Source organism: Puma concolor, chromosome C1 (assembly GCF_028749965.1).
Source record: "Puma concolor isolate L17-30 chromosome C1, mPumCon1.1.hap2, whole genome shotgun sequence".
In the NCBI taxonomy this organism is placed as follows: Eukaryota; Metazoa; Chordata; class Mammalia; order Carnivora; family Felidae; genus Puma; species Puma concolor.
This window is the reverse complement of record NC_141674.1, coordinates 183725069-183738967: the sequence shown is the minus strand read 5'-3', so window position 1 is coordinate 183738967 and position 13899 is coordinate 183725069. Positions and strand designations below refer to the sequence as shown.

The 13899-nt window shown below is 39.4% G+C and overlaps 1 protein-coding gene across 1 annotated transcript in view; it reads left to right on the top strand.

Moving 5' to 3' along the window:
• The first annotated feature begins 1506 nt into the window (after positions 1 to 1506).
• The window catches only part of DNAH7 (dynein axonemal heavy chain 7), a 271037-nt gene continuing 258644 nt past the window's right edge, over positions 1507 to 13899 (top strand). The window contains exon 1 of the mRNA XM_086719178.1: positions 1507 to 2469. Within this exon, the coding sequence (XP_086575304.1) occupies positions 2455 to 2469 (15 nt within the window). The 5' untranslated portion in view covers positions 1507 to 2454. The remainder of the gene's footprint in view (positions 2470 to 13899) is intronic.

Genomic DNA, 13899 nt, shown 5'->3' with positions numbered 1-13899 from the left:
GAAAGAGAGAGCATGAGCAGGGGAGGGGCAGAGAGAGAGAGGGAGACACACAGTCTGAAGCAGCTCTAGGCTCTGAGCTGTCAGCACAGAGCCCTATGTGGGGCTCAAACCCACAAACTGAGATCATGACCTGGGTTGAAGTCAGAAGCTTAACCGACTGAGACACCCAGGCGCCCCCCATTTTTTTCTTAATTGGTGTATAATTAACATGCACTGTTAGGTTAGCTTCAGGTGTAAAACATTTATTGAACGATTCCATGCATTACTCTGTGCTCATCACAGGAAGCAGAGTTACTATCTGTCACCGTACAACATTATTCCAATATTGTTGACTATATTCCTCATGCTCTTTCATCTCCATGACTTTATAACTGGTAATTTGTACCTATTAATTCACTTCATTTCACCCATCCTCCCATCACCCTTCCTTCTGGCAACCTCCAGTTTGCTCTCAGTATTAAAAGAGTCTACTTTTTGGTTTGTTTCTTCATTTGTTCTGTTTTTTAGATTCCACATAAAGTGAAATCCTATAGTATTTATCTTCCTCATTTTACTTAGCATAATCTCTTCTAGGTCCATCCATGCTGTCACAGATGGCAAGATTTTATCTTTTATAAAAAATTTTTTAAAGCTTATTTTGAGAGAAGGTAGAGTGAGGGGGGGGGTGGGGAGAGAGAATCACAAGTAGGCTCTGCATTGTCAGCCTGGAGTCTGATGCGGGCCTTGAACCCACAAAACTGTGAGACCATAACCTGAGCCGAAACCAAGAGTTGGACTCTTAACCGACTGAGCCACCCGGGTGCCCCAAGATCTTATCTTTTTTATGGTCAATTAATATTCCATTGTATATAGATACTATGTCTTTTTTTTTATGCATCTATTGATGGACACTTTGGTTTCTATATTTTGGCTATTGTAAATAATGCTGCTATAAACATAGGGGTGTGTATGTTAATTAGCAAAGGAGGCAAGAATATACAGCGGGGAAAAGGCTGTCTCTTCAATAAATGGTGCTGGGGGCACCTGGGTGGTTCAATTGGCTGAGTGTCTGACTTTGGCTCAGGTTATGATCTCACATCTCTCGTGAGTTCAAGTCCTGTGTCAGGCTCTCTGCTGTCATCGCGGAGCCTGCTTCGGTTCCTGTTTCCTTCTCTCTCTGCCCATCCTCAGCTCATGCTTTCAGTCTTAAAAGTAAATAAAAACATCAAAAAAAATTATGCTGGGAAAACTGGACCACTTTCTGACACCATACACAAAAATAAACTCAAAGTGGACTAAAGTCCTAAATGTGAGACCTGAAAGCATAAAACTTTTAGGAGAAAACATAGGCAGTAATCTCTGTGACACCAGCCATAGCAACATTTTTTGAGACAAATCTTGGGCAAGAGAGCTACAAACGTCAACTCTTGGGACTACACAGAAATAAAAAGCTTTTGCAAAAAGAGGAAACCATCGGGCAACCTACTGAATGGGAGAAGATCCTTGCAAATTATAGAAAAGTTAATCTTCAAATATATAAAGAGCTTCAATTATTCAACACCAAAAATTTTTTTGATTTAAAAAATGGACAGAGGACCTGAATAAACCTTCCCCAAAGAAGACCTACAGACGGATCACAGACACATGGAAAAGTGCTCAACATCCCTAATCACCAGGGAAATGTGAATCAAAACCACATGAGCTACACCTGTCAGAATAACTAGACTAAAAGACCTGCGAGAACAAGTGTTGGTGAAGATGTGGAGAAAAAGGAACCCTCTTGCACTGTTGGGAATGCAAACTGGTGCAGCCACTGTGGAAAACAGTATGGAGTATCCTCAAAAAGTTAAAAGTAGAACTACCATAAATCCAGTAATCTCACCTCTTACCAAAGGACACAAAAACACGGATTCAAATATATGCACCTCTATGTTTATTGTAGCATTATCTGCAATAGCCAAGATATGGAAACTTCAGTAGTTAGCAGATGATATTGCTTCCTACAGAAAAGCATTTTATTCCGCTAGTTTTGAGATTTAGGCACAGGGAGTTAAAGGAGGGGTTATGGCAGGCGTTCAAGCACCTAGTTAAGTTAGAAGAGGATAGAAATGTGATGATCAGTAATCAAAGGCTATTATTCATTTCTCAAGACAGGAGAAGCACCCTCTCTGTCTTCAGCTGTTCGGTGGGTGCACCACACTGGCTCAGAGGCGCCACCGAGTGCCCTGGAAAGTGCCTCCTGCAGGATCCCACTACCAGTTTCCTAGGTGCTGTCCCAGGAGCAACAGATGACCGGAAACGGAGCCTGAGAAGGTCTGTTGCTTAGCAACCAATGCTGCAGGACGCTAGACCGTCTCTGCGCTGAGGGAGCAGAGGCTTCAGGCTGGGTCCCGGGCTGCCACTTCTCTTGCCTGAGGGGCGCCGGGCTGCAGCGATAGTGAAGCCACTAGGTGACTCGAACGCATCCTCACAGCCATGAGCAGCGAGCAGGTGAGATGGCACTCCTCGCCCGGCTGGCCCCGCAGCGAAACTTCCTTCCTATCTCAGAAGCGATCGAAGCCTGGTCCTCCAGGTTCCCCAGTCGTGATCCTGTAGGGTACAGCTTCCTTCACCCTAGTTACATCTGGGATATTGAGCGCTTTTCGTGAAAACCCTTAAATGTTTTCTTCCCAACCGTTCGGCCTTGATGTTGTCATGACAACCAACCATTTTAGCCCAGCGGTGCGCTAGCAGTTAAAACTACAGCTCCAGAGTGTCCCCAGCTCACGGTGGGGGGAAGCTGCGTGGGGAGTTGCAGTGGGTCTAGGCTCTCTAGGGTTGGAATCCAAGCCCTTTCCTACCTGTGAGACGTGGGGGAAATCACTTTACCTTTCTAAGCTCTTCTCCCTTTTTATGCAGGGGGGCAGAAGGGAAGGGGCATCAGAACTTTCCCCATTTCTGAGGTTGTGAAATTCAAACCAGTATGTGAGAGGGTTTGGTAAGTGGCATATGGAATTTCTTAGGAAAATATCTCCAGGACAGGTAATAAAAGATGCATGTTGCAATACCTACTTTCCAGAACTTTCTTTATTGAACCTAAGAGCAACTGTAAACAAAAGAAATGCAGAACAATGGCCAATTTGTTAATGCAGAAACAGAATGGGAAGGAGTTAAGCGCGGGCATGATTCTGGCTAGGGAGAAAAACAATTTTAACTCTCTAAATGAATATGGGAAAGGCTCCTTAAGTATGGTGGTACTGAATGAAAAACAGTTGCTGGAAAGCCTGTGGATTTTGCATGGTTTCTTTGTTATAACACTAAACTATAATTCTTTTTTTTTTTTCAATGCTTCATGCTTTTTTTTTTTTTTTTTGTAGTGTTAGTTTATTGAGGAAAGGATGTTAAAAAGTAATTTATTTCCCTATCCATTGGGTTGTAGATTACTAACAAAATGTCAATCCTAATTGATTAATCAAATAATGCCTAAATGATCAAGAAAACCTAGTTTTGGTATTTTATTGAAATGTGTAATAAACTGAAAACTAAGAAACAGACATTGATTCACTTACCATATAATTAGTAATTAGTGGTAAAAGAACAAATGATAAACAAGAAACAACAACAGAATGATTTAGGTAGCTAAAAAAACTGAGCCATTAGATTAATAGAGTGTACTAGTGATTGTTTGTGATCCTATAATCACAAAGTCCTTTTAAAAATATTTATCATCAATATGCATTAAGCAACTTATTTGCATGTTGCTCTTAACAGGCTTTGGCCTGATCTTGAACCATAGCCTATGTTGTTGAAATTTAAAACACGTATTTATCATATTGCAGTGGTATTTCTGAACTATTTTCCAAAGCCCCAAGCTGACCAATTTACAATTAAAAAATATCCAGTGAAAACCTATTGGCAGTTAGGTTTTAAATTTTGCTTTATTTTAATAAAAGTGACGTTTGGAAATGACTTCCCTTATCCCTTCCCCACTCTCCCCTAAAGGGACCTATGTTATTGAAGAGGCATTATTGGGATCTTGAAAGAAAGTTGCATGACCCCATCTAGGATTATTTCCATTTTTTTAAACACCATTTTTAAACAGCAGAGGTCCCTCTCTCACTGCTTTGGTTGTTTGGTAATTTTAAAACTCTTGGTACTCTCATTTATGCTAATTTCAAATGCAGTTTTCCTTTTGAAAGGATAAAAGCTTTTACATTTTAACCTAAAACAAATGGAATGGATTAAACTTTTGGAAATGCCATTCTTATGTGACATTTACTTATGTATTCATTTAGTTTGAAAAAGTGAGCAGGTGGTAAATCATATTTGCTGAAGGAGATTTTAACACATTCATCTCATTAGTGGAAGTTTGAGAGTGACCAGGCATTTTTCAGGAATAGCAGTCTGAGCTCTTAAGTTAGCTATTTAAGAGAAACATAAATCCCTTGCAACTGCTCATTTCAATTTTAAAATTAAAACATAAAGTAAGACATTTGAGCTTCATTGAAGAACTTTCAAGGGTCTTAATATGCAAAGATCGTGGAGTGCCCCACAAATCGACTATATATGGTGGGCAGGTAAGGAGGAAAAAGCTGTCAACTCCTCTCTACCCAAGCACTTTTTCTAATTGTTAAATCAAGTACTGTAATTGTGCATTTATAGGATGCTCAGTTTTCCTAAATATCTTCTTCATGTCCTTGCTTAAAGAGGAGGTCAGAGTAAAAACAGTTTGATATGAGGCCCACCTAGGTGATCACTTTGATAACCATACTGCAAATCTGTGACAACTATGTTAAATCAACCCTGATAAATTTTGAGAGATTGTTTTAACCAGACAACTTCATGAGATTGTTGATTTAACCTGATACATTCGCAGGTTCTGGTCATTTGATCAGAGTGGTTAAACTCAGATTATGCCAGATTTATGACCTCCCGTCCAATAGACAAGTAGTTGAAAATTAAAATCAAAACGAAATGCAAAGCCAGACTACTTAAGGAAGGTCTAGACTCCTTAGCAATTTTAATTTTAATAAAGTTCTGTTCGTTAGGATCCCACCAGAAAACAGATGACCATCTCAAAGGGATTTAATTGAAGAAAACCTACAAAGAGACCCTTTGCAGTGGTGTGGGTAAGGTTAAGGCAAAGAGCCAACGAGGTTGAGGAGGCACTTAAAGATTAACAGCAATACGAAGTCATTAACATTCCTAGGCCTGATCAGGAATTGCCGTTTACCGTTTATCATTTCAATTATACTTCCCATTATCTAAAACCTGGTATGAGGTGGGGGTTTGGAATGGTAGCTTCCTGATAGGAGCTGAGCTCTGGAAGAATTCAGCTACTAACAGAACTATGGGAAACAGGACATACTAGGAAAGAAATATCCAAAACGCTCTCCCCTCCTGCTCTCTAGTGTCCTACTGGTGCTTCTCATTGCTTAATCCCCACCAGATTGGGCCTTTCAGGCAGAAAGCAAGGGTTAAAAAAAAAAGGGGGGGCATGGAGACTGGACTGGGCCAAACAAAGCACAACCATCACAGAAATTACAAGTAGATGCAGCTTTCATAGACCTTTCCATGTTGACAAAGCAGTTGGGATAAAAAGTTTGTAAGTCTTGTGCAGATGCTATGATTCATTTTCCCATTCAAAATCTTCATACCTAAAAATCTCACGAAAGATGTAGAAGACGCTTAGGAAGAATATTATGAAATGATTTTGAAGGATACACTCCCAGGATCTGAATGAAGAAGCATTGTATTCATGAAAAAAGAAGAGTCAGTATCCTAATTATGTCAGCTTCCTTCACGTTATTCTGGAAATTCAGTGTATTTTTATCAAAATTCCCAAAGGTTTTATGCAACATTGATGTTAAAATTCACCTGGTAGAAAAAAGGTCAAGATTGTCCATGGTAATTTTTTTTTTTTTATTGAGATGTGGTTGACATACAATGTTATATTAGTTTTAGGTGTATAAGATAGTGATTCAACAAGTTTCTTGTTGCTTACCACAAGCATAGCTACCATCTGTCACCATAAAACACTATTACAATACCATTGACTATATTCCCTATGCTGTACTTTTTATTCTCAGGACTTCTTCACATAACTGGAAACATGTGTCTCCCACTCCCTTTCACCCATTTTGCCCATCCCCTACTCCCCTCCTTTCTGGCCACCTTTCTGGTATTTTTGGGTCTGTTTCTTCTTTTTGTTCATTTTTTTCTTTTTTTGTTTTGTTTTTTTAGATTCCACATATAAGTGAAATCATGTGATATTTGTCCTAACTTATTTCACTTAGCATAATATTCTTTAGGTCCATCCACGATGTTGCAAATGGCAAGATCTCCTTTTTTAACAATTGAGTTGTATTTTATTGTGTATTTGTGTATGTATACCACAACTTTATCCACTCATATGGATGGACACTAGGGTTGCTTCCATATCTTGGCTATTGTAAATAATGCTTCAATAAACATAGAGGTGCATATATCTTTTCAAATTGGTGTTTGCATTTTCTTTGGGTGAATACCCAGTATCAGAATAGATGGATCATAATGGATTTGACTTTTTGAGGAAACTCCATACTGTTTTCTGGAGCGGCTGTACCAATTTACATTCCATCAACAGTGCACAAGCGTTCTTTTTCTTCACATATTCACCACTTATTTTTGTGTTTTTCATTTCAGCCATTCTGACAGGTGTAAGGTGATTTCTAAATGTGGTTTTGATTTGAATTTCTCTGATTAGTGATGTTAAGCACTTTTTCATTTATGTTGGTCATTTGTGTGTCCTCTTTGGCAAAGTGCTTATTTAGGTCCTCTATTTTTTTTTTTTTTAAGTTTATTTGTTTTGAGAGAGAGAAAGAGAGCATGAGTGGGGGACAGAAAGAGAGAGAGGGAGAGAGAGAATCTCAAGCAGGTTCCATACCATCAGCCCAGAACCCAATGTGGGGCTTAAACCCATGAACTGTGAGATCATGACCTGAGCTGAAATCAAGACTTGGATGCTTAACTGAGTAAGCCACCCAGGTATCTCTGCCACCCAGGTATCCAATTTTTTTAAAAATTGGATAGGTGTTTGTTTGTTTGTTTTTTTGGTGTTGAGTTGTAGAAGCTCTTTATATACTTTGGGTATTAATCCCTTATTGATAAATCATTTGCAAGTATCTTCCATTTAGTGGGCTGCTTTTTTTTGTTTTGTTGATGGTTTCCTTCACTGTGCAAAAACTTTTTATTTGTGTCGTCCTAGGAGTTGATTTTTGTTTTTGTTTCCCTTGCCTGAGGAGACCTATCTAGAGAAATGTTGCTAAAGCCAATGCCAGAGAGATTATTGCCTATGTTTTCTTCTAAAAGTTTTGTGTTTTCAGGTCTGACATTTAGGTGTTTAATCTGTTTTAAATTTATTTCTGTGTGTGGTGTAAGAAAGTGGTCCAGTTTCATTATTTTGCATGTAGATGTCCGGTTTTCCCAGCAGTCTTTATTTATTGAAGAGGCAGTCTTTTCCTCATTGTGAATTCTTGCCTCCTTTGTTGTAGATTAATTGAACATAAGGCATGGGTTTATTTATGGGCCCTTTGTTCCATTGATTTGTGTGTCTATTTTTCTCAGTATCATAGAGTTTTAATTATTACAGCTTTATATTATATCACTGTATAATTGTGATTGCTCTAACTTTGTTCCTTAAGATTGCTTTGGCTGTTATGGTCTATTGTGATTCCATACAAATTTTAGTATTGTTCTAGTTCTGTGAAAAATACTACTGGTATTTTGATAGGAATTACACTGAATCTGTAGATTGCTTTGGATAGTATGAGCATTTTAAGAATAATCTTTCCAGTCAGTGAGCATGAAATATCTTTCCATTTGTGTCATCTTCAAGTTCTTTGATCAATATTTTAATTTTCAGAGTACAGGTCTTTCACCTCCTTGGTTAAGTTTATTCGTAGGTATTTTATTATTTTTTGGTGTAATTATAAATGGAGTTGTTTTCTTAATTTCTCTTTATGCTATTTATTAGAGTAGAGAAATGCAATGGATTTTTGTGTATTAATTTTGTATCCTGCAACTTGAGTGAATTCACTTATTCTAATAGTTTTTGGTGGAGTCCTTAGGGTTTTTTATATATAGTATCACGTCATCTGCAAACAGTGAGTTTTACTTCATCTTTACCAAGTTGGATGTCTTACATTTTTCTTGTCTGATTGCTATGGCTAGAACTTCTGGTACTATATTGAATAAAAATGGTGAGAGTATACACACTTGTTCCTGATCATGGGGGAAAAGCTGTTTTTACCAGTGAGTATGATGTTAGCTTTGGGTTTTTCACATATGGCCCTTATTTGTTGAGGTTTGTTTCCTCTAAACCTACCTTGTTGAGCGTTCTTATCATGAATTGTTGCTGACTTTTGTCAAATGCTTTTTCTGCATCTGTTGAGATTATATGTTTTTATCCCTTGTTTCACTGAAGTGGTGTATCATGTTGATTTCTGAATATTGAACTATTCTTACTTCCCAAGAATAAAGCCCACTTGACTGTGGTAAATGATCCTTTTAATGAATTGTCGAATGTGGTTTGCTGACATTTTGTTGAGGCCTTTGCCTCTGTGTCATCAGGGATATTGGCCTGTTGCCTTCTTATAGTGTTTTTGTCTGGTTTTTGTATCAGGGTACCGCTTGTTTTATAGAAGGTACTTGGAAGCTTTCTTCCCCCCCCCCCCTTTTTTTTGATAGTTTGAGAATAGGCATTAAATCTTCTCTCTTCTTTAAATGTTTGGTAGAATTCACGTGTGAATACATCTGTTGGATTTTTGTTGGTTTTTTTTTTTATTCAATTTCATTATTAGTAATTGGTCTATTCAGGTTTTCTATTTCTTCCTGATTCAGTTTTAGCACATGGTGTGTTTCTAGGAATTTGTTCATTTCTTCTAGGTTGTATAATTTGTTGGCATAATCTATCATGGTGTTCTCTTATAATTTGTTGTATTTCTGTGGTGTTGGTTGTTACTTTTTTTCTCTCTCTTTCATTTCTGATTTTTATGTGTCTTTTTTTCCTTCATGAGTCTGACTAAAGGTTTATCAATTGTTGACCTTTTCAAAGAACCAGCTCTTGGTTTCATTGGTTTTTGTTGTTGTTTGTTTGTTTGTTTTTTCTTCATTTCATTTATTTATGCTCCTATTTCCTTCTTTCTACTAACTTTGGGCTTTGGTCTTTTTTTTTCTTTCTTTCTAGTCCCTTTAGATCTAAGATTAGATTGTTTGAGATTTTTCTTGTTTCTTGAGCTAGGCCTTATTGCTATAAATTTCCCTCTAAGAACTGTTTTTGTTCTGTCCCACAGATTTTGGGTCATTGTGTTTTCATTTTTGTCTCCATGTATTTTTTATTTTCTCTTTGATTTCTTTGACCCATGGTAGTTAGTCTCCATGCATTGTGAGGTTTTCCTGTTTTTTTTTCCTTATGATTGATTTCTAATTTCATACAGTTGTGCTTGAAAATGATAGATGATGTGATTTCAATCTTCCTAAGTTTATTGAGACTTGTTTTGTGGATTAACATGTGATGTATCCTGGAGAATGTTCCATGTGCACTTGAAAAGGATGTATATTCTGTTTTTGGATGGAGTGTTCTGTATATATTAAGTCCATCTGGTCCAGTGGGTCATTCAAAGATGCTGTGTCTTGATTTTTTTTCTCTCTATTCAGATGATCGATCCACTGATGCAAGTGGGGTGTTAAATTCTCCTATGTATTACTGTCAATTTCTCCCTCAATGTCTGTTAATACTTCATATATACAGATGCTTCAGTGTTGGGTGCATAAATATTTGAAATTATTATATCTTCTTGTTGGACTGATCCCTTTATCATTATATGATGCCCCTCTTTGTCTCTTGTTACTGTCTTTGTTTTAAAGTCTTATTTGTGGGATGCCTGGGTGGCTCAGTTGGTTAAGCATCTGATTGGCTCAGGTCATGTCTTATGGTGTGTGAGTTCAACCCCACATCAGGCTCTCTGCTGTTGGCACAGAGACCGCTTCTGATCCCGTTTCCCCCTCTCTCTGCCCCTCCACTGCTCGTACTCTCTCTCTCAAAAATATTTTTTAAAAAGTCCATTTGTCCTCTCTAAGTATTGCTACCCCAGCTTTTTTTTTCTTCTTCTATTGGCACGGTACATCTTCTTCCATACTGTTACTTTCAATCTGTATATGTCTTTAGGTGTGAGGTGAGTCTGTTGTAGTCAGTGTATAGATGGATCTTGTTTTTTATCCATCTGCCACCTTATGTCTTTTGATTGGAGCATTTAGACCATTTAAATGTAAAGTAATTATTGATGTGTACATATTGCCATTTTTAAGATCAGTTTATAGTTTTTGTAGTTCTTCTGTTCTTTTTCTTGCCTTGTGATGACTTTCTGAAGTGTTAGGCTTGGCTTTCTCTTTATTTTTTTCTGTATATATAAAAGAGTTTGGGTTTGTGGTTACTATGAAGTTCATATATGGGATAAAGCCGTCAATATATATTAAGTTGATGGTCATTTAAGTTCAGACACATTCTAAAAGAACTTTTTTTACTACCCCTTCAATGTTGTATGTGTATATTATCATATTTTACATCATTTTATTCATAAGTTTCCTACTTTTAATTATGGCCTTTTTTTAAACTTAAAGAAGACCTTTTAATATTTCTTGGAAGACTGGTTTGGTGGTGATGAATTCCTTTAACTTTTGTTTGTCTGGGGAAACTCTATCTCTCCTTCAATTCTGAATGATAACCTTAATGCTTTTAAAATTCTCCCTTTGACTTTTAACATTGTAATTATTGCAGTGCTGTGCACCTCCTTGCATTCATTTTGTTTGGAACTCTCTGTGCTTCCTGATCCTGGATGTCTGTTTCCTTCCTCAAGTTAGGGACATTTCAGCTATCGTTTCTTCAAATAAGTTTTCTTCGCCTTTCTCTCTCTTCTCCTTCTGGGACCCCTATAATACAAAATACTTGTTTGTTTGATGTTGTCCAAGAGATCCTTTAAGCTATCCTCAGTTTTAAAATTCTTTTTTCTTCTTGCTGTTGAGCTTGGGTGCTTTCCATGACCCTGTTTTCCAGATCACTGATCAATTCTTCTGCATCTGCTAATCTGTTGATTCTAGTGTGTTTTTCATTTCACTTAATTGTACTCAACTTGGATTTATTCCTCTTTATATTTTCTGTGTAGCTGTTGAAGTTCTCACTGAGTTCTACTCTTCTCTCCAGTCTGGTGAGCATCTTTAAACTCTTTATCAGGTACATGACTTAGCTCTGTTTCATTTATTTTGTTCGGTGGGGGGGGTTGTGATGTTCTTTCATTGGGAGCATATACATCTGTCTCCTCATTTTGCCTGACTTGTGTTTGTTGCTATGAATTAGGTGGAATAGCTACTTCTCCTAAACTCAAAGGAATGGTCTTGTGTATGGTTGTCCGTTGTAAAATGTTTGTGCTTTGTGGCTTTGGCTGGCTGGAGCTGTGTCTGGTGTGGGTTACGGGTTTGGGGCACTATGTGCTGGGGCTGCCCTGGTGGGATGACTGAGCAGAAGTAGACATGGGCTGGGGTGGAGCTGGGGCTTTTCATGCAGAGGGTGCCCTGGCAGGATAGCTAAAACCAAAGTAGGTGCCAGCCAAGGTGCCTCAAGTGCCCATGCAGGGACTGCCTTGGTGGGGGAGTGGAGTTGTGTAGGCCAAGGTATGTCCTGGGGCACTCTGTGCAGGGGATACCCTGGTGGGATGGCTGGGGCCAAAGGAGAGTACAAGGCAGGGTTCCCAGAGTGCTTCATGCATGGAGTGCCCTGGCAGGGTGGCTGGAAACTGAGGCAGGCAGGGTTAAGGATTCCTGGAGTGCTTTGCATAGGAGCTGTCTTGGTAGGAAGGCAGGAATCAAAGTAGGCATGAGCCGACAGGTGCCTGAGTGGTCTGTTCTGGGAGTGCCCTAGCAAGTCATCTGAAGCCAAGATGGCATAGGCTTGGAGTGTTCTGGGGTCCCTGGCATCTGTGTCACCTTGGCATGACAGCTGGGGCTGTAGTGAGCACTGACTAGGGTGTCCCGGTGTGCATTGCACTGGGGCTGCCTTGGTGTGTTGGCTGAGGTTGATGTGGGCTAGGGGTCCGGGGTTCACTGAGGCAGTAGACTATGGTACCTGGACCTTGGTCCTGTCCACACTATTAAGGTGGAGGGAGAATGTAAACCATAGTGCTCACCAGCAGCTCCCTTGCCCTTGGTGGACTTTTAGGGCTGGATCTTTTATATTCCAGTTGCTCCTTTAAACTGTGGGGTTTTATCTGTGTCCAGGGTGTCTGGAGTTGGTGTGAGCTAGAGACCTGGCACTCTAAGGCAGCAGCCTGGCTATGGTGGCCAGACCCTCCTCCTGTCTGGGTTATCAATGTAGAAGATGAATGTAAACCATGGTGCTTGCCAGCCCTTTGAACTTGGAATGAGTTCCAGCAGCTCCCTTGCCATTTGGCGAACTTTTAAGGCTGGATCTTTTATATTCTAGTTGTTCTTTTATTTTACTTTTTATTTGTTTTAAATGTTTGTTTTTGAGAGAGAGAGAGAGAGAGAGAGGGAGGATGTGTACGCATGTGTGTAAACAAGGGAGGGGCAGAGAGAATGGGAGACAGGGGATCCTAAAGGGGCTCTGTGCTGACAGCAGAGAGCCCGATGCAGGGCTTGAACTCACAAATTGGGAGATCATGACCTAAGCTGAAATGACTGAGCTGCCCAGGCGCCCCTCTAGTTGCTTTTTTAAACCATGTCCCCCCCGCCCCCGCCCCCCCCCCCCCGCCCCCCCATGCCCTGAGCAGACAAATCTGCTCAGTCCCTCAGTACTATCCCTCTCCTCTACAGTTTGCAATGTTGGGGGTAAGAATTCCCTTCCTTTGTGTGTCTTCATCTCTTGCCAGTTCTCTGTGGCCTCTTTATCTTTTGTTGTGCAGAAGCTATTCAGTTAGCCCTCACCTCATCTTTAGGAGGAACTGCTCTATAAATGAGTGTTGATTTGGGGTCTCCATGGAGGAAGGGAGTTGAGAGTCTTCCTACACCACCATCTTGGACCAGAAGTCTGTATCTGATTGTTTTTACAATAGTAAGGTGGAGAGAATTTCAAGATCTTTTGTGAAGTTACAGAAATTTGATACAATTTGTTTACAGATAGACAACTGTATCAATGGAATTAAAGGGACAAATCAAATACGCACATACACATATGCTGAAAAGTTTGAAAGGGATTCTCCCTCTGATGTAAGGGAAACTTGCTGGAAAGCTACCAGTCGAGATGGCAGTGAAACCTGCTGGAGGTTGTCTGCCACTGGATCAGCCAGGTACCGCAGGCTGGGAAGCTGCCCAGGGGCAAGGATACTGACTGACTGCTGACAGCCACATCGTGAGAGCATTGAGGAAAAGCACTGGAACTACGAAGAGTCCCTTTTCTTACAGTGTCCCTTTTGAACCTTCTCTAATACTGTGCCAGCTGGAGAAATGTTTTTGGGTCCTGCTCGAGAACCATCAAGGAAGACAAAAAGGCATAGATTTGATGCTGAGAGCCAACATCTTTATAAGTGACCAAAGCACAACTTGTATTATCTCTTTTGCAAATCCAAGTATCACGCTCAATAGCACTTCTTACTTTAGATGAAATTCCTACAATAGAATTATTCTCTATTGCAAAGAAGACAAAGGTATTCTCTGAAAGTTATTGCAAGCAATATTTGTACTTGTTAGTAGTAATTGAGGGTATATTAGCCTTAGGATATAAAGGATTCAGAAAAAAAAATTAGCGATGGAGGACAGAGGCCAGGCTGAGGAAACTTTGGACACCATTTAGATTGAGATACATTCTGAGAAGAAGATAGGACCAGTTTTCCACTGAATTGTCTTGGCACTCCTGTCAAAAATCAATTGCCCATAAACAAATGGGTTTATTTC